The sequence below is a fragment of the Cardiocondyla obscurior genome, linkage group LG02 (assembly GCF_019399895.1).
Source record: "Cardiocondyla obscurior isolate alpha-2009 linkage group LG02, Cobs3.1, whole genome shotgun sequence".
NCBI lineage: Eukaryota > Metazoa > Arthropoda > Insecta > Hymenoptera > Formicidae > Cardiocondyla > Cardiocondyla obscurior.
Genome location: NC_091865.1, coordinates 442,074 through 466,427, shown reverse-complemented (window position 1 = coordinate 466,427; position 24,354 = coordinate 442,074). Strand labels below are relative to the sequence as shown.

General features: G+C 39.6%; 1 protein-coding gene across 2 annotated transcripts; it reads left to right on the top strand.

The window, feature by feature from the left end:
• The first annotated feature begins 129 nt into the window (after nt 1-129).
• On the top strand, nt 130-23,989 carry LOC139113377 (uncharacterized). Of its 2 annotated transcripts, none has more exons than XM_070674508.1 (9): nt 130-243; nt 421-767; nt 1,354-1,520; nt 4,015-4,492; nt 6,512-6,643; nt 14,748-14,850; nt 14,933-15,119; nt 17,959-18,040; nt 18,755-23,989. In XM_070674508.1, the coding sequence occupies exons 4-9, from the start codon at nt 4,340-4,342 to the stop codon at nt 18,899-18,901; spliced, it is 804 nt and encodes a 267-aa protein (XP_070530609.1). In that variant the 5' UTR covers nt 130-243; nt 421-767; nt 1,354-1,520; nt 4,015-4,339; the 3' UTR covers nt 18,902-23,989. The 2 variants fall into 2 exon arrangements, with proteins under 2 accessions (XP_070530609.1, XP_070530610.1); XM_070674509.1 differs by having other exon boundaries at nt 218-345.
• The last annotated feature ends 365 nt before the right edge of the window (nt 23,990-24,354 follow it).

Genomic DNA, 24,354 nt, shown 5'->3' with positions numbered 1-24,354 from the left:
CTACGCACACTGATGCAGAGGCTTCGTGTCTTCACACGTATTCCGAGTTGGGCTCTTTGGCCCAAGAGAGGGCACCACGTACCGGTCAAATAATATTTCGCAGCAGCTGTTGCGAGTATCGCGGCTACTGCGAGTTGAAAGCAGTTACCGAATTTCAGACGAAGGCCTGGGTGAACGACGCTGCTGCATTTCATACGAACTGATGCGTAGAAATCTACGAACGTAAAACTCCGGAATTGCGAGGTACGAATTCTTCTTTCTTTCAAAACTTTTCCCCGCTTTTCGTACTATTAATATTCAACGTGAAATAATTGAGCGACGTCCACGTCGCCTTTGCGTCGCAAAGTAAGTAACGTAACCTTACAATGACGAGGAATCGTTCGGCAAACATTTATGATTAATGAAACCTGTCTCTTACAGGTTGTATTCTTCAGTTAACGTGAAGATAGAATCGTTACATAACGACAGAATGATTTTCACGTGCGTATCGTGGTCGTAACAAATCGATGGCGAGATATGCAAGTTTACCGGAGGGAAAAAAAAATAAAAAAAATAAAAAAAACTGTAGCGGCAGATTGAAGAGATTAATAAAATTGGAAATAGAGGTACGTCGGACGCGAGAGCAGCGTATAACGTTTTGTATGCTGATGAATCAATAGTCCGGTGAACTTTTGGCATGGAGAGAAAAAAGGGCACCGCGCCAATGATATGTGGTCAATAGATTTTGATAACCATCTCGTTCGTACAGAATGCTACAGGCTGAAAAGGTAAAGACCGAAAGAAAGAATAGATACATATATATTCGCGGCACAATAAGTATAATTAAAAATACGTTGCGTAATGAATAGTAAAATATATTAATACGTTTCCTTCCGTTTGAATTATGTATAAAATTGTATAAGCTATTATTGCATGATTGCTTAGCTGTAAGATAATTTTTCTAATACAAGACGTACTCGAAAACGGTGAGCAGGCGCTTATATGCGCCGCGACAAAAAATATATTCGACGGACGACATAAAAGAATTAATGTTTTTCTCTTTTTATTTTTTATAATTGTTTTTTTCTGAAGATACATATGCGTCGCTGGCGTGATAAATGCAAAATCAGATAGTTCGCTATCAGTGGAGGTTTTTGTATCGCGTTGCTTTCGTACCTTTTTCCAAAACATTTTTTGCTCAATTTTTTTTTTATTTTATTTTTTACACATGCAGATGCACTGTATACGGTAACTGCGACGTGCATAACTTCCAATATCGAGAGTTTCTTGACAGAGATATATATTTGTTAAAAGTATTAATTAATTATCTTGTATGTTTAAGTAGAATATTACCGATGTAATTTTAATTTGCAGGGATTATTCATCAACGTCAGTTCTTAATAATCGGCGGACGTGCCTCATCCCAGCTTCGCCCTTCAAAGAGAGTCTTCCGGCGTCTTCGGTGCACCCTCGCTCGTCGATTGCTGGCGGGCGGTCGCTACATTCCTGATTAAGAAGGGTTGGAAGTCGAAAGTTGTAAGGTAAGGTATAGCACAGATAACGACGGTAGCACACGGCAACGCGTGCATGTTCCGTAGCGAAAATCGTGCGCCGGTATGCCGGCGAACGGTTCGGAACGTCGACGACTACCGCAGCTCCGCTGAATCGCACGGGGGTCGGCAGTCGCGTGTACCCGTAGTCGCAAGGGGATGGTCGACCGCGTTTGAAGCGTTGTACGTAAGAATGTAATCGGCCAGGTGAGAACTACGCCGTCGCTCGCACGTCTCGCGGATCATCGTTCTGCCGCGGTGGCACGCGAGAAAATCGTAACGATCACTAGCCGCGGGCAACGTCGCTCCCGATTCCAGCGAGGTGTAAGTCTCACCCTTAAACGAGGAAAGAGTGCCGGCGAGGACGAGACGGTACCGCCAAACCCGGGATCGATCCCTCGTTTACGAGCATCTTAGATTATATTTGCAGTACGATCGTGCCGTCAGCTCCGGTTGTTATTGTCCATAAGACGAGGTATTGATCGACTTGTTCCCCTGAGTGACGTGCAACTCTGTACCGAATCGGCGTTCGGTAGCACACTCGGCATTAGAATCGATAATCTACGCGAGCCTGCCTGTCTCTTGATTTCGCCACCATATGCTGCGAGCTGATATAAAATTTATATTTGCTCGCTACGTGACTTGGTGACGAATCCGCCTATCTCCCCGCTGCTTGTTCAATCGAATAGTATTGCTGCATAACTTGCGCCGAGCTTATATCGCGCTGTAATGGTAGAAAATCGGTTCAACGGAACGAAATCGGGGTATCCTTTGATGCCGATAATACACGCGGATCGACTGTACGAACTATGGCACCGTTTTAGCGAACTTGCACTTCTTTACTTGGCACTTTGCATGTTGAACTCCGCTACGTGCCGTCGCCCATTTGCACATGCAAGCAAAAATAGAAAAAAACGATTGCAATGCTTAAATAGAACTATGTCTCTTCTGCTCCGAGCTTTGTAAAACTCGTTCTTTTTTTATCGTTGCTAAAAAAGGATAGCGTCATATTGTGTCGCATACATATAGAACGGAAATGCTCCTTACTGTAAGAGACGGCTGATAAGAGAAAAATACGATAAGCTCGAAGGTACAAAATCGCTTCGCGAAATGTGATCCGGAACAATTTTAATCGGTACCGTATGTGTAGGATAATGTGTCGTATCGTCAACGTAAGCACTGCTATTTGTGGAGAACAGCTCCCTCGGGTTTTTCTCTCACTTCTGTGATTTAATTTCTTTTTTTTTTTTCGTATTCTATTCTCTTGAACACAACCAACAGCTTGGGGGTTCGCAGTTTGGGAGTCAGCTTTATGGTCAATTGTACCGCTGAGTGCATTTGTGGCTTATTTATGGGCCACGGGAAGTGTTGTAGTTTGTGGTTCATCGCGCTCGTTCGTAAATTCATATCTGAATACAGACATCAAAATTAAACTCCGTCTTTTCCGTTTAACATAAATTTTATCCGTGCGAGATCGCGAGACATTTTGACATCTCGTAACGTCGTTTCAATGTTTAATAGAAGACAGTTATATTTTACATTTTGTAAGTATATATAATTAAAAATGTAGGAGTTTTTTTTTATAATTTAATGGCAGTCAAGTAATTTAATATTTATTTTATATCTATTTGTTAGCTCGTCGGAAACTTTTTTCGTATTTTCGCAAAATATTTAGAGCGCTCCAAAATACGAAAAGACTTCTTGATTAATCTGATAAATAAATAACGAAATTAAAATATATCGTATATAAATTAATTAAATTCTAGAAATTAATATATTTTCAGATGATTAATTTTTTATAAAAAAATCACTTTAAATTAAACTTCAAATTAATTTAGTATTAAGTAAGTTGAGATAAACGTCAGTTTCTTGATACGTATGTATATACAGTAAAACTTTAATATATAACGTCTTATTTATAAAATGCAGATGCAAGATAAAATGTACAAAGTATTTTGCTGCAACATAGATACCAATCTGACGCACGACAAAGCAATAAAATATACAATAGAAGTTATATAACAGTTGTTTTCGCGTGACAGATAAAAGTGATTTATTAAACGTGATCGGAATATAAAGTCGGCGACACCATTATTTATAGCGATCAAATTCAATAAGCCTGCGCTTTTCAATCGCATGCTCTACATATCTTTCTACATTTATCTTCCCCTCCCCTTTCTAAATAATAGAAAAAATTTCATGACGTAAGCCGCTCCACGCGGAAAGGTGCCGCTGAAAACGCAAAATATAGCGCGGCGCCCATAATTTAAATGTCGGCATTCTAATCCAATTATACAATTGTTTCGTGGACAACGATTCGCAGTCCCCGGACACGCGAAATTAAATCGTAGCTCAAGCGTCGAATGAATGAACAAAGCTCGGGGCTTCGGAGGGCAGACGTAGGAGGTGGAGGAGCGAGGTGGTTTGCACGACTCGTTTTTTATATCGAAAAACGATATATAAAATCCGGATGTCTCGATTACAGCGCGGTGTCCTGGCATCGGCACTTCTATTACACCGTTGACTACGTATAATACAACAGCGTCGTATCTCCCGAGGGAAGAGCGATATTCTATTCTGTTAAATCGATAACGAATGATGACGGAACCACGTGCTGCGGCATGCGACTTGTACCAAGTCGCTCCTGGCCCTATTTTGGCATTCGATATTCGAAGCTGGCATGCCTGAGGAGTACGCGTCACGTTGCGTCGGAATATCGCCGTCGTTACCGTCGTGATCGCGCGCCCGCGCGATTCCTCGCTTTTTTTTTTTTTTCCTTCCTCCCTGTCAAAGCAGGATACAATACGTAAATGGCGCAGGAAGTCCCCGAGACGACGTACGAGCCGGAAGTCGAAGAAGACGCAAGGAGAAAGCGCGAGCGCCGAGTTGTTCAGGAAGGCACGGCGTTATGGAAGCGACGGAAGGAGGAGCTGCAACGTCAAAAGCACCGCGAGCAACGTGAAGTATGTGTCACACAAATGGGCGTTTCTGGTTTGGCCACGTTGCTGCCGTTCATACCACTTGCCCTACGGCCCCGACCACCCCTTAATGTCATTGTCTCGCCTCGCTATTGTTACCGATCGGATAAGGGTCTACTGTGAGAGATACGGCCTCGGGATATACTCTGTGACCCGGAACGTCATTAAAGCGAAGACGGGCGGACTTTGGAAATTAATCCTTCGGCGGTCCATAAGCGGTTCAGACATTAAAATCCAGCAGTTGCATTTGATTTCGAAGACGTTCGTTAATAAATTTATCATACGTATATATTTATCAACCATCCGACGGGCCAAGTGGAGCAAACATTAAGTCACATTTCATCAGTGGTCAATTAAGTGAATAAAAGAAAATGCATAAGAAATTTAACAAGTGAACACTTGAAAATACGGTCAACGTTACCAACTAAAAATAATTATTTGAAAATAATTTTATCAAAATGGAAATTATCCTGATAATATTGAAATGAAATAGAATGGTAAATGTCGAGAGATCTTTGTGTTTGTTCCTATTATAGACGTCTCTTGAAAATATCATTGCAATTTCAGTACGTGTCTGATCTAGTTACTCTTATTTCTGTGTTTCACAAAGCGTGTCGTTGAATTTGGAACGGGAAATTACGTACGAGCGAACGGTAATAAAGCCATCCCATTAAAATGGATTTGCATAATCTCGGTCTCTAACTGTCTTAAGAAACAAGCCGCGAAAGATAACCCAATAATCTATCACGGTCCTCTCTCGTGCGCTTTACATAAACTGCATGTTTCCTCCGCGCGCTCATTACAAACTTGTAACAAACTCTGTATTGTTTATTAAGTGTTGAGGTCGTTGAATTAATAATAATTTTCTCAATTATCGCGGGAATAAATCGTAGCAATAATTTTCTATAAAAAAAAAAAAAGAAGAATGATATTTCAAATCTTTTTGTTACGGTATAAAAAAAAAAATTACGTTCGACGTTGGTTCGTTCCTATGCATATACCGATATATATTATTTACGCCAATTATATTCAGCGTTTAAAAAACTCGCTATCCGGTTCCGAAGCTCTCTTATTATATTTTAGTATTGATGCAACATAACGATGATGCGCAATCATCGCCCAGGCGGTCCTAAATATTTACCGAACATACGCTCGTTATATTCATTACCATCCCCTGTGAAAATAACAATTCGCACGGAATATATTGTAAAAATTCACGCGCACACCCGCGCAGTGTACGTGCGCGCGCGGTGTCGAGTGCATTGTAATACCCGCCGCCGTGTACTTTGTTCGCTGTTTCGATCACTCAAAATACGTGTCGAAATTATGCCGATGAAAATCCCAGCGTAATTATTGCTTCGGTGATTATTTCGTATCGTTAATGCAACACGTCGACCGTATTAAATTGTATTTGCTGCGCGGACGTAGTTCGGAATTTATCGTGTAACCGGTATGCTAATAAAGACAGGCCGAGGGATTATTCGCGGTCCCATCCCTCTTATTACTCGGGAATCTGGCGCGACCGCGGTCTGGTGCAAGTGCACGCGGTCGAATGCAAGTGCGTTAGCAATGCTGCCGAGAAGGGCTGATACGCTCAGGTTAATCCTACCTGCCCGCAAGACCCTCGATACGATCACTCCTGCTAAACGTTTCTAAGTTAAACCACGAATGACTTCCTTTCCAAGCGTAAAGCTATCTTTAATTAATTTGCGGCGTCCGCCACCCCGACATTGCATTTCGATATTTTACGAGCGGCGAGGGCGGATTATTTTCCCCCACGCTCAGCCACGCCCGGTGCAGTATTGCACATTTACACGAAATTCCTGAGAACGGTAAAAATTTAATTTAAAGGAAAATTCTTCGTTTTATTGCGGTTTTATTTGCGCCGCGGAAAAATTCAACAAACGTGTGACTCCGCGAGAGATGTAACTGCAGTCGCGCCGGCTGACGTTCGCGTAGTTCAACAGTAACGACTTTATGTTCCTAATTCTTTTTCTCTTACAGCTACAGGAAATTCTGGCCAATTACTCGCCGTGGGGCAGACCAGGTGGCGGTGCACCCTGCCCGGCTACTCTGAGGAAGAGAAACGTGCCTCTGGAGCCACTCGAACAGCCGAGATATCACAGCTTTGGTCAGGTAAAACTGAAAGACCGTAGCCGTCATTTTTCTTTTCACTCGCACCCTTGTCACGAAACTTTGTCCTCCCCCTCCGTAAATTCAATTCTGCTGGCGATCGCATGCACGTTACTCGTCTCCGAAAACTTTCGAGCACGCTTACGCACGTCGGTCGTCGCGCTGATACACGCGAGAACGGTGTTACCCGCGCGAATAAGATTTATCGCCGCGTTTTTAATACTTCCGAGCATTGAAGTTCCCGGGCCGAAAATTTCTTGGGACCAAATGAGAGTTGAATAACTCGGGAGGGAACTTGGAGTCGAAGTGGTCGACGAATAAAAAATTCTCCGTAGACTTTTTCGATGTGCAATTTAAATTACCGTGAGAAACTCGCGTCGGAATTATCTTGAATTATTTAAATGAAATACGCGCAGCAACCATAACAAGTGTACGAACTTGTTACTTCTAATATACCGCAAAAAAATTATTGTCAATTGATACGCGGTTACGAAGATCGGATAATTTCAATTTTAGCTTAAGTAATTCGATTGCCGAGAATTTACGTACGAATCGAATTATTATATCTGTCCGTGGTGTACGCTGAAAGACAGATATAGCGACGGCAGCTAGCAAACGTTACTTTAGCGTCGTGCTCGTCGAGTTTCACGTGTATCGCATGTATATATCGCGCCGGCCGGTTTGCCGATGACTGATTTCTCCCCGTTCTCTCATCCCTTGTCTCTGTCACCTAGGATTACGTACACTAATCGCTATCGCCGCAGAAAATGCCATATCTGCTCCTCGATGTACATGTATCAGCACGTGTGATCAAGTATAATCACAAGAGTTCTTAAACAATATTACGCAGCGCTGTACTCTGCACAATTTTTAAGCAGCGTCGCTTATGGCACTGCATCTTATCATTACGCATTTCAGAATATTCCGTTTGACATTTAAAAGATAAAAGTTCGCTATCGACGGTAAAATTTTAGTCTTGAACTGAGGTAAATACTTAATGGTTATGGTATAATTTTTAAAAAATGCACAAGAGCTTAATGTGGTCATATGCAGGATGATTACCCTTCGTATATCAAGTGACATATTTTTATATTACGTAATTACATTTTTATTACGCAAACAGAAATAATACCTGGCAATATAAAGTAAAAAAGTTCATAGAACTTCTCTCTTATTGCTTTGATTAAACGAGCTTTGTATTTCCATGCACATTTTCATACATTTTCTTTATCATAACATAAATGCACGACCGTACGCAATTTTTTGCTCGGAATAATTCATCAAAAGGGAAAAGAACTTCACGTATTTCTCTGATTTCTTAAGCATAAAAAAAAAGTAAGTTTTATGTGGAACAAGTGCATAAAATATGTTTTTACTTTTCAAGCAAATATTTTAACGTTCCGTTCTTAATCTCTTTTTCATATTAGAGGATCGAAGTGAAAGATACTACAATTTGTATGTGCATTTGTCGCATACATTAAGCGTTAACCACTTGTTATTTCCAACATCCCTTTGAAATTATTATAATGTTTAGCGTATATAAAACTAGGTTACGAACGTAGTCACGTATTTATGTTTCTCATGATTTTTTTTTCGTGCATATTTTAAATACGATTATACTTTTAAACGTAAATGCATTTAACATACATATTTTTCGAGACACTTTTGCCAATAATAAGAATTTTAATTTTTCTTTATTAATTTTAAACGCGTAATTACAATAGAGAAAAAAAAAACGACCACGATATATTTCAGCTACTTAATTATCATCGCAGTCGCTTCAAAAAATTCATCTTAACGTTTTCGTGCATAGAGAAAATTTCCGTGTGCGTCGCCAATTAGATTTACATCTCTGTACGCTTGTGATCGTTATACCTGCGCAATATCACCAGTATACGAACTCATCGTTTCACAAACGGCATTTCTCTGCTCTTCCATAAAATTGCATACAAAAGCAAATTACGATATACGACTACTCCTGATTCTCGACGACACGAACCGTCTGGCAGACGTCGCGCTTGAAATAGCATAATAGCTCCAGAAGTCGCCTGTATTACTACACTGAATATTGCAAAGGCAGCACGTAGGGGGACTCCGATTTTCACGTCGAAGAAACGTATAAAGGGGGTGAAGAACACGCCCGATGTTGATTCGATTCGGCCGTAATCAACGTTAAGGGTCGACTGCACCGACACGACCTAACTCAATGAATTAGCTTCAGCTGAAATTAAATAAATTCCTCCGTCTGCAAACAAAGCTTTCTAATCCAATAAAAGAACAGGATACATATAGATTCTATTTAATTAATTTAAATTTCTTTACATAATTTTTTTCGCTAATCATCAAATAAAAAAAAAAAAAAAAGAGACGCGTTTGTGATTCCAGGACTTTTCGCGATAAAACCGGTAAAAGGATACTGCTGAATCTTTCACTTGTGGAGGATACAGCTATATCCAAATGAGTTGAGCTTTATTGTCGAACATGGTATCGACTCGTCATGCCAGCAAATACGAGAAATCTCGTAATGGACTTTCCTTGTATGTTGGACACGAGGCATTTTTCTCGTGGCAATAATTTCGAGAGACCGGCTGTGCCGCCGGGGCCGAACACGTCGTATCCGCTTGAACTCGAGACGTATAGTCGATTTCTCCGATCACGTAGAACTAGAAACGCTACTTCCACAAAGTCGATTCTCTCCTGCCTACGGGGCCGCCGTGAAATTTTTGACGTAACGTATATGGAATCGCGAAAAGGAAACGTTTTAACGACACCGTCCGGCGTCGTGTTAAAAATGGTTTTTCTATTTAAATGTAAAAACCTAGGACGCGTGCCAAATTTTTTTCCCCGAGCTATGAAATAGGCGAACTTTGAACGCTCTAAGTGTTTCTCGTCTTTTCATTTTTTTTTCTGCCACGAGGATAGAACTTCAGTACACTTTTTTTTTTTTTTTTTTTTTTGTGGATACATTACAAAATTCACTAAAGCAAGTAATAAATAAGTATGTTATTTTGCCATGTTAATTTTACGATAAAAAATCGATAATGCCCAATAGTTGAATTAAGCCGATTTATACTTTTAAGCAGATTAAATAGACTGACTTGTTCTATTCGAGCTTAATTGAAGTGGAGTTTTCGAAGACGGGGGAATTTATAAAATATATCCACCCGCATAATTGTTTCATCCAAACTGACCGCTGCACGAAATAGGTTGCTCACGATCGATCTCACGGGCATTCCACGTACCAACGAAGCAAAAGGATTCGCAAAATTCGGGTAGTATAGCTATCGCATTCATGAGCATGTGCAAACATCGTATGATCGCCGTTCCTAGCTGCGCGATGTAATTTTCGGGATTACGTGCCGGTTGTAGAAATTAAGCTGCGCCCGCTAATCGGATGCAGATGAGGTTCTAACGCGAGCGTGGTGAGTTTCCGCACCTCTCCACCCTCCCCCTCGCGTTGGGATACGCGATGACGGGGCGAGTGCAGTATACGAGGGGTGAGGATAAGCGCGAACGCGAATAGACGCCAAGCACGTGTTCTAGTATCACGCGACGACGATCCCGTACGCGTACGCACGTAGGATAGAGGAAGCAAGTCTTGGAAACTGCTTAATATGCGACGGCGCCGTGTGCTTAGCTGGGGCATCCTTCGCCGTGGGGACGACCCGGTCCTGGCGGAGCTCCTTGGAGGGATCCCAAGTCGCTGGGTGTACGCTTCCTCGAATCCATGGTACGCATATCTATATCGCCATGTTAATCGCACACGGGGACACCCCAGATACCGGTGTCTCGTTCCGCATTCGCTAATTACGGAAAGGGAATCCTTAATCATCGACATCGCTTTGCATTCTCAGAGCTCCCGCTCAAAGCTTCTTTGTGCGCGCGATACTTCAGGAATGTTGCTCCAAGTGTCGGTGCGTTACCTCAATTAGACTACGATGGCAGCATGAAACCTTAATCCGAGCATAGGTCGCGAAACGAACGTGTATAAATAAATTTTCGAGTAACGGAATGGTGTCACTGATTTTTTAAGCCCGACACTTTTTAAGGTAAAAGCAGAATAAGCCACGTTAAAGACACAATCGCGGTATCTGAGTCGCTACCGATATTTTTGTTAATTATTTAAGACCCTTCTACATTTTTTAATATTGATAAAATAAAATTAAAAAAAATCTCTGGCTGTACGCGCGTTGCTGTTTTAGCAATGACGACGCGAAACTATTTTCCGTCAGTCGTTTCCGCGACAAAATTTTCGAGACGGCAAAAAGGGGAAAGGAAGAGTAGACGTGGTCTCGCGCAGTACTTTCGAAAACTGATTTCTACGTAATTGCACGTTTAAACAACAACCTCCTGCTGAGAAACCAATTGAAACGATAACGAAATTACATTGTCACGGCGAATGGGAGTATCCCGCGTCAGTCTGTACTGGCAACTTTGCATCAAAACTTTCTACCGCTGTGCGAGAGTAACCCTGTTAGATTGACGAACATTGGCCCCGAGGGGTCGCAAACTATAGACATCGCGGTAATTGAAGGGTTCGCTGCGGGAGAGAGATAAGTCCATTTTGATATATTTTTCGCAAAGACGATAGAAAGACAGTCGGGAGATCTTCTTATTACGTCAAACATTATGCAGTGGCGGGTCTAAATCGCTTATTACAATTTTGAGTACGGAGATATAATCTATATTAATATGTTTGCAACGTAATATAATTAGCAGTTAAAAGCAGAATATTTTTTGGTAAAATTCGTTTGATAATTAAAATTGAATTTTTGCCGAAGAGTTAGATAATCATTAATTCATTTAGTTAATCTGACTTTGCAGCTAGTGGTCAGATCGCGTAGATTAAATATATTTCTTAAAAGTCTATCGGTCGTCTAGTCACTGTCCAGCGCGGACCATGTATCTAAATAAGTATTTAAATGTTTCGTCGCGACTAGCTTACTGCGCGAATTTACTGCCAACGCGCGCTCGACGTTGAATCCGCCGCCGCCGAGGCCGCCACTTTCCAGTCGCCGCGGTCATCTGCGAGCACGTGGGTGTTACGGCAGCCGGCAGCCATCATTGTTTTACGGTTTACATAGTGGGGGACCGCGTGGCGGCGGCCGGCGGGCCCGGAGGTCATCGGCCACGGCAGCCGACCGTGCGTAGAGATAGGTCAGCGCGCGTAGTAAAAACTACTACGCGGCGAAAAATGTTTAAATATTTAACTTTTTTGGCTCGTTATTAGAGAGTAATTAATATCTAGACAATTATTACTCTATCTGGCAAGCTAATTATTAGGTAACGATTGGAATCAACTTCCCCTCGGGGTTTTAAAATTAATTATATTGTTCCGAAGAAAATTATTTTAGCTCTTGATAATAAATGCTATTACATGCACGTTAAATTATTTTGAGACTTGTACAATCGCATTTTCTTCTTATGATTACGAAGGAGAGATTTGCTGTTGTCGTAAATCAAGAATTTAGCGTGGTGTTGCACGAAACTTTTCAATTATTTCCCTCGCTCGGCCGTGATCTGTTTCCGTCATTGAGTCACGTACGCTACGGTAAATTATTTTACTTGGCAGGAAGATTATTGATTTTTTTTTTTACATCGTCAAGAATGAAGGTATCAATCGCGGGAGATGGGTGTGCTCTTTGGACAAAGCGAACGATAACGAGGAGACGAAATACGCGACATAAACGAATACGCGATACAAATTTATGCGAAAACGCGAGGCGCGATATCTGTTATTCGATACGCGTCCTCGTTAAAAACGGACAAGCTATCTACTCTCTCACACGGTGAATTGCTGTGGAATTAATTCCGTGGTGTAGCGTAAGTAAATCGCGGCTGAGTATTTTTTTTTCTCTCGCGCGCTGTAATTTACCACGTAAAGAGATACCGCGAGAGGAGATACATAAAATAAAAAAAGGAGGAATGCGTTTTTGCTAAGAAATTAAATTGCGCCCGCACTTCGTGTGAAAATGCGCCAAATCGTAGTTCGTGAAATCTGTTCCTTCTCTTTTTTTTACGCGCACGGCCGGTAAATGCAATAAACTCGCCGATGGGGAGAGAAATTACGTATTTATTTGTTCACCGCATGACGAATGCGGCTAATCTGACTGCGAAGCTCGGCCGACGTTTTTCGTAGGTGAAATTTTCGGGAAATCACTTTACCGTTCTTCGTTTTTCCGATGAACGGACCCGTAAAAACGTCGCGACTTTTTTCATTACACTAGAGATTATAGAGCGCGCGCTTCCCACGCGTCATTAGATTCGGACATTAATTATATTAATTCCTTTCGAATAATTACAAATGAATGATCTACGGCCGACGGCGTGCAGCCGGTTTACTTACCTTTGCGAGTCAAGTGAGAGAACCAGTCAGCTTTCGAACAGAAACAGAATCTTAATAAAATTTTTATTTCTTAACGTCGTAATACTCTTTATTATAAATTGATAATAAGGGCCATTAAAGAAAGATTCTTTAGAAATATCGCGTATACGAATATAGAGTATTTCTCGTTAAATATTAATACATATATTTTTCAGTCTGGAGACATACGTTGAATTTTGCATGTGTAATTTCCATAATTCCGTTTTCATCGAAGCGGGGTGACTAATGTCGTCTGCGACGTTATTGGTGAATTTATGGATACGTGTGCGCTCAATTAACTATATCCTGGCGCGCGATACGGAAATGAGAATTGCGTATTGCGTCCGTATACGAGATTGAACAAGTTCGCGCAAGACGGGAAGTAAAGTGCGCGCGGTGACACTGGCAAATTGATATACACGCATAATTTCAAACGTCTCTTCGCGGCCGCGTTGCCGAGGATGCTGGATTTCTCAATTCGCTTGTAACGCGCTCACATAAATCTAAAGTTACCGCGGCCCCACGGAGCTTTGCTGGGGCGATTTGCAGGAATCGTTATAAGTTTTTGCAGTAATGATAACGCGTCGGGTGGAGGGCTGCGCGATTCGTGCAAATGCCACGACGCGAGGTGATCAATAGCCGCAACGATTTTCGCAACGACGGATTTATCTTGCGAAGCGTGACAATCGCGCGCCACTTGATACGAAAGCGTGGCGCTATCAATTAAACGCAATCGGCCGTACGGGTAATTCATTCGTTTCGCGAATATAAATCTCGTATCTTGAAGTGCGCACGATGTGACTAAAAAAAAAAAAAAAAAAAATAGGACATTGCAGATTAGTCGAGCTCGCGATAACGTTCGGCCGGTGTAACGGAACTTCCTTTTACAGGATCCTTAGCTTTTGATGCGTTCCCGATGGGTTTCCTCGGCGAGAAGCATGCGGTTCTTAATTTTTAATTAAATACCGCGCCGTCTCTCGAACGTGCGCAACGCGCATACCTTCGGGCTAATTGAACGATCCTCCGGGTGCCCTCCTTAGCGCAGCCAGAAAGTTTAGACGAAAATTTATTAGCGCATTCCTCAGAAGCTAAGTTACTCTCTTATTACGCACGGGCTCCTTCGTGTTACGTTTATACCGATCACATATGTATCTCTAAGCCCGTGGGTGCTTCTTCCCGAGTGCGCGTTTAACCCTCTCTTCCTGTTCTTGCTGCCGTAAACTTGTCTGTAAATATGGATTTATGACGGGCGAATTTATAACGTGGGGGAATTTTTTTTTTCTTATAATAAATCGGTGCCATTTGTTATAATCAATCAGGTGATAAAATATTTACGAATAAAACCCGTGAGTTTCGTTACGTCGGATCAAACGGCGGATATACTCTTAATTACGAGGATTTACTTCGGTGAACGTATGGAGGTTTTAGGATTTACAGCACGCAATTAAAATTTTATTTTGCGTAAGATTATGTGATATCTTTTTTTGTTAACGTTTGACATTTATTAATTTTTTTTTTTGCGTTTTAAAGTAACATTTAAAGAGGTATTTACGTTACATTATAAAATTTGTATGAAATAATTGTCAAATGTTACTAATTCAATAAAGATAACAAAATTCACTTAAATAAGCACTAAACGATAAATTTCTAAAGTACAAAGTATTAAATTGGCGAATGAAATTAAACGCAATAATAAAGGAAAGAGGAAAACGTTACCTGGTTAAAAGCTTCAACTTGCTTCAGGGTTGGACGAGCAACTCTACGATCGACAGACTATACAAGAGGAACACGGACCCTCCGGCTGTTGTGGACGTGAATAAATTCTACGATGACAGGGCGACACCAGGTAAATAGCGGAGTTTGCCGCTTGGTTCTCGCTGCTGCCGAAGCTTGAATCTCGTCTCCGTGACGGTCTTTTGCTCCAATAGGTATCGCTTCGGAAACACAACCAGTGCAGGACCCGAGGAATTCCTACAAGGAAGAGGTTCAGGTGTACGAGCTTACGGGTGGTGTCGAATTGGTACCTTTGTTAACCAGCAGACGCCATCAGTCCTTTCCGCAGACCAGGCGCTATATTGCAACAGATGCCACTCGTCCGGGATACGCAATAGAATCGTAAGTTCGGGGGTGGGAAGGAACAGGGGGTGACCCTGTTCGAATATTGGCATGCTCGTTTCTAAAATGATCGATTTGCTGCACGAAGAATATAAAGAATGCACGTTGTTCTACATCTTTTAAATTTGCGAAAACGCCAAGCTCCAAATTTTGATCACATAAATGTTTTAATTGCGAAATATTAATCGCATCAGATTATGCATTTTTATATTATTGAATTTTAAAGTAACGCGTTACACAGTGTTCAATTCCATTTACCGCGTCGCGTGAAAGTACAAATGACGAAGATGACGGATTTTGAGATGGTAGGATAATCAATAAAGCATGTCCGGCATAATACGTAACTGGCTGTAATCACGTATATTTACTCATTATCGTAATTGACGTTAAAAGCTGTGTTTTATTGCTGTGTTTCTCAATTTACTTGATGAAAATTTTATTGATCATTCATTTAGCCAAAAGTCCATCTGATATTTCGCATCTCCTCGACGGAAAGACATGCATACTACAGTATCAAAACTTCAATTAAATAAATTTAAATTCAACGTTCCGTACGTCACAGCGTATACTTTATATACATATCGGCATTAGTTTTCTATTTTATACGTTGAATTATTTATATCTACGTAATATTCTTTTATGTATTTCTACCACTTTTTATTCTTTCTTTGGTTTTTTTTTTTTTTAAATCCTTGACACGCTTTCTTTTTTTTCCCATTTTAACAATCTGACGTAAAAGTCACCGAGACACTTTTATGTAGAACGCAAAATGAAAAATGAGACGAGTGGAACGACGCGAGCATGACATCGCACATTCGCATTTTGTCGCGTAGTAGATGTCAACCCGTGGTCATATAATGCCGCTGCATTCGCAATTAATTTTTAATCTGACGTTTTGTAAGTGTGACAAACACTACAAGACACGACGGTAACCAGAGAATTGGATAGTGGCGATACGACACTCGGGGGATGTAACTACATTACAGGTAATCAACCAATTGACCCGGATGCACTCGACCTCGACCATTTCACCTGTTCCTGCTCAATCTCACCCTCATTTTCCTCCCTTGTGCGCAAACGTCGCTCTAAATACTTATCAGCATAATTTTCCGTTCCTATCATAAAAGAATATTTCCCTCGAATTTATTTCTTGAAAAGGTAAGTCGATTTTCTTTAGGAAATACCTAATCGGAAGATTTTACCGTAAGCTTCTTGTATAAATATATCATTACATAACAACGCTTCATGGAAATATATTCTCACTTTAAAATTTCTAAAGAAAAAATTAAAACGTGATTCTGTAATACGTAAGAAAATTATTTTTAACATGTGACAATTTTTCGTTTTAAATTGAATTATTTTTCTAAAAAAGAAACATAAAGAAAAAAAGAAAAAAAAAAAAGAGAGAAAGCGTACATTTCGTTTTATTTTAGCTGCAAGTTAAACGTATATTGCGGAATTGACAATAAATTTTTTGAAGCAGCTCAATGCATGTAGCTTTACATTATACGTTACGTACAATTGCAGCAAAATAAATTGAGTTAGTGATATATCGAAGAGAAAAAGAGATATAGAGTTGCTAACATGATCGTTGATATGACTGTCCGATCATAAACATTTTTAACGATCATCATTCTCTATCCAGTTGATTGAGTAATTAATGTAACTCTTCTCTGGCATTGCATCCGATAGGGTAATGCTGATTTATCGTTCGATAAATCTGTGTGTAAACGGTCGTAGCGTTGGACGCGAACAGAAGCAGCACGAACCTGACATGTAACGAGACACTTTGATAACGTTTAATGGAACAGCGTATGAGAGAAAGTTGCGTTACCGGAGGTATGCGGCGTTGTTTATAACACAGTTACCCGACATTCAAACGCTGCGGCACCGGTAGTAATTAATCACCCTCGATTATCTGTCACCGTGCGGCGATAACTCGGAGAAAAAAAATGAGGCACTGCAAGCCTGGAGCGTTATTCACTTAAAAAAAAAAAAGACTTTACCACAATTTTATTTTATTTGTCTCTTGGGGTTAATTAATTTTTTAGTTTTATTTTATTTTATTTTATTTTTTTTTTTTAGAGAAATAAAACTGTGATAATATCTTCGCATTGCGAACGCAAGTATTTAATTTGATGTCACACGGATCTGTAGTAAATTTGATAAATTTTTGCACGCGTTCCTTATCGCGCAATGCGAGATATTCGCACGAGTTATAAGCGATAAAGATTATTGAATCCATCGAAGAAAATATCGATGACTGCAGCGGTTTAAACGGAGAGCTTTTATTTTCTCTGACTTAATTTGACATTGGACATCGCGGCGAATAAAATATAAATCGCTCGGTCACAATATCTACAATATTCACGATTTATGACAGTGGCAAAAGTCTACGTCATTTATTATAAATATGTTCTTCATAATTTTCAACTGTCTGTCGATATTTTTATCTATACATAGATTATAAAGTACTATAACTGAAAAAAATTATATTATATTCGCCAAATGATGCCCTTTTTTTCTTTTTTAATTTAACTTTTATTTTTAACCGAATTGAATATTTTATTTTCAAGCATATCTCCATACATCGAAATCCTTCCATCGGTCTCATTTGTATTCCATCTTCATTCGTTTTGGGTGCGATGATATTAAATAGTTCGCTCAAGGAAACCCAACGTGGGTTCGTTTTAGATAGTGCTACTCCCCTCGAACCTTTATTTCCCGTAATCCGCATCTCGGCGCACGTGCCCTCATCATTTCCGTGGGGGGTGCCATGCCCATCAAAGAAAGGATATGAAAGCCGAGTATAACAGTCGTTCCTCCTTTTCTTTTATAGGTTTCGCGCGCTCGGCGTCGGCAATCGGGAATATATCGCGGATCTAGCTGAGCAAATACGACGTAAGCGGGACAGGTCGCTGGTAAGTGCCGTATGATCGATGACGACCGCGCGATGTCGAACAGTAATTCGAAACGAGATTAATTGTACCAATCTCTTGGCAATCTTGCCTGTTGTACTGAATCATATTGATTACGCACTTCTACGTATCGACGCTGCACATATGAAATCAAGCTATTCGTGAGCAGACTGTCTGTTAAATGTTTGAAAGTAGATTGAGAATGAAATTGGATTTAAACCGATTTATAATGTATCGTGTGTAATATTAGACAAATTTGATCTTATTGATAATTTTCATTATATTAAAAATAAAAAAAACTGTAAAACCATAAAAGATAAAATTTAATAATTAAATTAGAAACGACGTATATAAAAATAATTTAATTTGCTAGATATTAATTGATAAAATTATTGTATTATTAGAATTTATTCGTCAAAATATTAAAATTTATGAATTAAATACAGAAAAGGAAAAACTATTTCTAAAAAGTCCTTTTTATATAATATTTATCTCCTAGCAGTTTATAAATTCTTTTTGCTCGATATTTAAGAAAAAGAGTATACTTACTTTAGATCTAAGTTATATATTTAAATCCGTTTTCATTCAATATTTTAGAAAATAAAAATCTCCAGGCATTATATTTCGCCACTGTTCGACTGCGCTTGCATCGAATATCCTCCGTTCTTTCAGTACCGTCTAAGGTTACAGATCATTCGTATTTGGATTTCGTTTCAGGAGGAACGCCGGATCGAACAGGAGAGTTGTCGTAGGCACTTCGATACTTGGAAAAGATTATGGGGTAGACCGGGCCACGGTGCTCCCATAGATCACGCGCAACGGAACAATCTCTACAACATCCTCCATCGACCAGCTATCTATTGAATTTCCCTGCAAAGCGCTTCGCCTTCGAGCGAAGATAAAAGCAAAGGTGACTTCGTCTCTCTGTAAAATGCCGCCTTTTATTATATGAAACGAATAGAGAGTGGAGGCTATTAGATACCGGCGACGCAACGCGAGATAGGGAGTACCATTTCCACAGGAGATGATAGCCGAGCATAATACATAAATAAGTTTCAGTTCTTCTCCACAGAATTGTCGCATGTCTGATGTGCATAACGTCATCCTTCATCAAATGTAGATTATTACATAATTCTTTCATGTGACACAATCGATTTTGAAGTTACGTAAATCAAGTACTAGAATTTTTAAAATGCATACATATAAATTCTAGATCTTTTATTCATCTTAACGAGACTTTAAAATTGCTTATAGTATTTTAAAAATAATTTTTTCATATAATAATGCATATTAGAAATTTAAAAAAGGAAAAAAAGAACATTAAAAATATCCTTCAACGCTAATATTGAATATGTAGCTTCGCTGCGCAATTAAAATCAAATATTTTGAAAAAAAAAAAGGTAACGAAAGATTGTATCGGGAGTAATAGAGTATTAAGAACAAAAATATGTTAGTGTCGAGGTCTTTTGTTTCTTATGAACTGACTTGACGTGAAAAAGCAAAGAGTATATCGGACAACCTATTAAATTTCATGAAAGCCTTGCAAGAGAGTGAAGGGCAGCTTGATAAACCAGGGCTATGAGTGCCGCCGCGATTGACCAGACCTCAAAGGAGCAATCTCGTGAGAATCTAGTTGCTATATGCAGGGTCGATAGGTTTTAAATTTCATGAACACCAAGGAACGGTCATTTGAATATATGTATGTATAGGTGCATGTGATAACGCGCGGCTCTCGTGAAAGAAACGTTTCTCATCATCAGTCATGTCACTATAATCTGACTATATTGTCATTTCCTTTTTTTATACTTTTATCTGAAGGAAATTCGTATAATTAAATCTTATAGAAAATACTTGCAAAACGTCACCTTAAAAATTTTTCAATTTTAAAGTCAAATATAATTTATATATTAAAATAGTTTTTTAAGACACTTACGTCAGTCTTGTAAAAAGACATTTAGAATGGAAATTTTAGTAATTAATATAAGTTTGAGTTTACTTTTGTCGCAGTCGTTATACACGTATAATTAAATTAAACTGGCATTAAAGTGACATTGTAAAACTAAAGCAATAAGAAAGAAAATTTCATAACGAGTGAAGAAGAGAAGTGTATAACATTTTAGCTCTCTACACATCTATAAAATATCAGAAGCAATATTTATATCAAATAATAAGAATTGAAATCGCTATTCGTAGGGTTTTAAAATAAATTAATTGAATGGTATCATCGTAAAAATTTTTTAAAGAATATTCAATTTAAATTCTATTCATATTATTAAAATCATTAAAAATTACGAAACGATGTCACCTACCGAAAATATCATTTCGACAATTCGTCGCGTAACTTATTTCTGCGACATGTAAAATATGAGTTAATGAGACACTATCACATTTTTTGATGAAAAATTTATCTGATAATGATGTAGATATCGGAGTGATTAATTTTTAGCAAACAGATAATTCTCTTTTCTTTCAAACCAAGAAACATGAATAACGTTTTAAATGAGATCTTCGAACGTAAGCGAATTATATCATAAATTATAAATCAGAGTGACAATTCTTTACGCGCTCGCTCACTCGCTCTTGTCAGACGATTTGCGTAACACCCTAATTAAACATTAAGTGCTCGGTAACTAGGTACGAACCCGGAAGAGTAACAGCAACGTCTTTAATGGATGTGAGATATTTAATTTGCGTGGGGTGGAAAAGAGGTGATGTTTGGCGGTACGGCTCGGCGCGGTTTATACGCGGAAAGGCGCACCTTCATCCTGCTTCCGTCTGGAGAGCGCAGTTTCATCCCTTTCGTCCTTTTTTGTTCTCTCTCTCTCCTCTCTCTACCTCTCTTTCTCTCTGTTGCCTTCGTTCTCTTTGCTACCTGAGCACGCTCCACACATGCAGAGAGAGAAGCGACCCACGAAATCTCCTACCTTTGCCGTGCGCATCTCCCAAGCGCTTGCATCCCTCCGCTATTTCTCCCCTTTCGTTCCCTATGCCCCGTCATCCAGTCCCTTTCGCTAGCTACCAGCCAGCAACCACCCGCGCTTTTGCTATTGTCTGACTATTGTGCCGCTGTTACCGCGGTGTGTCGGTTCGTTTGTATAAGGGTGATTCATTTTCTGAGAAATATCAGTTCCTGCGCCACATGAATTTCGACTCACGCGAGCGCGTAAAACCGCTGCGCGCGAGAGAGATCTCTTCTACCTTTCTCTCCTTTTCCCGTTCTCTCCATCTCTCCGCTTCTCTTCTGGCCCCGTCGTCGGGACGCAAATTAAGCCTTCCGCGGACCTTTCTCCAGACAAACATATAAATGCATGTATATTCACATCTCGGAGACGTTATTTCGCTTGCGCGCGGCGCTTTATTTCGGCGAGCATATTCCCGCGGGAGTAATTTTGCAAATTAAAATTGCGTCTTTCGGTGCTTCGTTATCGTCCCGCGAGCTCGTATACTTCCGTGTCCTCCAGGAAAGTCTGGTCGTCCGCATCCACGCGGTAATTAAAAATTATGAAGTCTAATGGATTCTAATGGACAAATCGCGAACGAGAAGCAAAACCATATTATTCGACGTGAGCGAAATGCTCGAGCGAGCGTTCTCCCTTACGCGTAAGTATAAATAACCGTCGTCGGTGCTCATAAACCGGTGCCTTTCTAAATTGCGGAACCTCGGTGCTCGCCTTGCTGCAGCCCGGCAGCGGTAAAACGGCCCGCCTCTCCCATCTCCATTTTCTCTACCCTGCCTCTGTTTGTTTGCGTCTAGTTTGCACACACCCGCGCGTTCGCCAGCGGGGGGTTGCATTGTTATGAAATTGGGTCGTCCGCTTACTGCAATGAGATACGCGGCTCGTCTCGGTGTCGCGCGTTCTGAAAATTGGTCCCGCAACCGGCTCGTCTAGTCTTTCCTATCATAAAAGAACGCGAGACGAGCCGTGGAAGAATGCAGGCGGGAATGGTAATCTTACCGGGAGGAAGTTCCAGTCGAAGCTATCTTTTCCCTCCGTCGGGGGAACACGAAATTGACAAATGATATTAATGATCCGAGCCGCGACAATTTAAAAGTATGACGTCTCAAAAGAAAATTATATTCTTTGCGCGATTTCCCTCGCCGATAAATACAGCGATCTTGAATATTTTTCAGTACGCGAAAGAGGCGTCTTAGAAGTAGTCTTAAAGTATAAGCGGAAACTCGCGTACATCGAGCCGGAAAGCTGAAAACACTTTGTCTGATAGATCTCGTCTTAAACAAAATAAATAGGATCATTTTTCACGATTCCCGCGATCACGGTAAGAGCTCGTAGACTAAGATTAATTCAATGAAGCGGCGCGAGCACCGGCGTTAGGATTTCGCTATACCGCGATGAATCCATTGTGTGCACTTTACTTATATCGAAGCGTCCTTCGCTGCGATTCAGCGAGTAATTCCTATAAAAGCTGCTGCAGTGACTTTACTCGATAAAGTGGCCCCCCAGCAGTCGACGCTGTTTCATGGTTGAAATTACAAACCGTAGAGTGAATCGCGCACATATCGCGCAAAGTATCACGATTATATTCAATGAAGTGAACTAGGATACCATTTATTTCAACGAGTTCAACAAGTTTTATCAAGTGTAAATTAATTAAACGCATTTTGTATTGTGTACAAATATTAAATATATATATACACATATATGAAAGATTTCCCGACAAAATCTATGAAATAAATGTTCCGTTTTGAGACATAAATGATTAATTAAAAATTTAATACGAGAAACAGCGCAGTCGTATTTCGACGTTGATATCGAGCGATTAATAGTCATCGACTGAAAGGGTTAATCTACAATATTTGAAGAGCATGTAAAAAGATTTACGTACATATAGATGGGTAGATAGAGATGTACAATGCATACATCGTAATTTAGTAATGATAATGAAGCAAATATCACTATACGTACCTATGTACTGTAAATATTATGTCAGCATCGATGCATATAATGTATCATGACAATATATTTCATAATTATTACTATGAGATTACGATCAGTTTGCTATCGATATCAAACAGTTATGGTTGCGTTACATATTCATTGTCCAACAAATGTCATTGTAAACGGCTCGCATGTGTATTACGGAATGTACGATAATATTAATTGTTAATAATAATGAGGATAGTAATTACTACCTCGCGTATATAATTTCGTATAAGATTTGTATTGTGGGCACGCGTTGCGATAATAAAATTGCTTGGTTCGAAAAAAAAGAATGGTAACGCGAAATGCCGTTTAATGATGGCATTAAATGCTAACGTAGTCTTGCAAATTGCGAAACTTATAACGCTATAATCACAACGAGATATCGCGTTAAAATATACGACCGACTGAATCCTTGAATGGGGCATGGCAGCAGGGAATAAATCTCGTTTCAACTTGAGTTGGGGAGCTGATACGAGCAACGCAGGTCGTGCGCGAACAATCGGTCGAGAGAAGAGCGCACGAGAGCGAGAGAAAGAGAAAGAGAGAGAGATGCTAGCTGATAGCGCGATGCACCGGACATAGGAACGTTCTCGCCGGTACGAGAAATAATATTTGTTCCTCGTTTCGTCGCAATGCACCGGAGAACAATACATGCGCGTTCCTCAAGAGCAAAACTGTTTCACGAGCAAAATCTGAATTTTAGAGTCAAGCAAACGACGGGGATACATTTATTTAACTTTACGTTTAGGAAACCTAAAGAAGCAAATTTGAAATTTATTTTACATATAAAATATATAAAATATAAAATACTACGATAAAATAAATGAGACAAGAAAAACAAAGAGCGATGGGGAGTGGAAGAATATTATATTAAAAATATAATTAAGAATCGATGAAATATAAAGTTATGATAAAAAATAAATTATATTTTAAAAGAGATATGCTGTTAAATTCAATTTTAAAATATAATTTCTCTTTGCAAATTAATAAATGTGCAATTATATACAAATTCAGTTGACATTTTAATGTATTTTTAAGTATTCCGAATTTTTAATAGGATTACTTATATGTATATTTATTGATAACAATTTTATATAAATTCTTTATATAATAAAGAATAAAAACGTACAGTAAAATACGTAATTTTTTACAAACAAAAAAACTAGTTTAAAATAATATTCAGTCGTATTTGGAATAATTTAATGAACGCTATATAACAAGGGTGCTTCATGCATACTAATAATTTAATGAAATTCTGCAATGCGAAAAAGGTTTAATAAATAATATCTTCCGTGCGATAATATATTCCCGTGTCAGTTTAAGTCTCAGGAAAAATAGCTTTCGCCGCATCGCGTGGGGCGATCATCTCTTGAC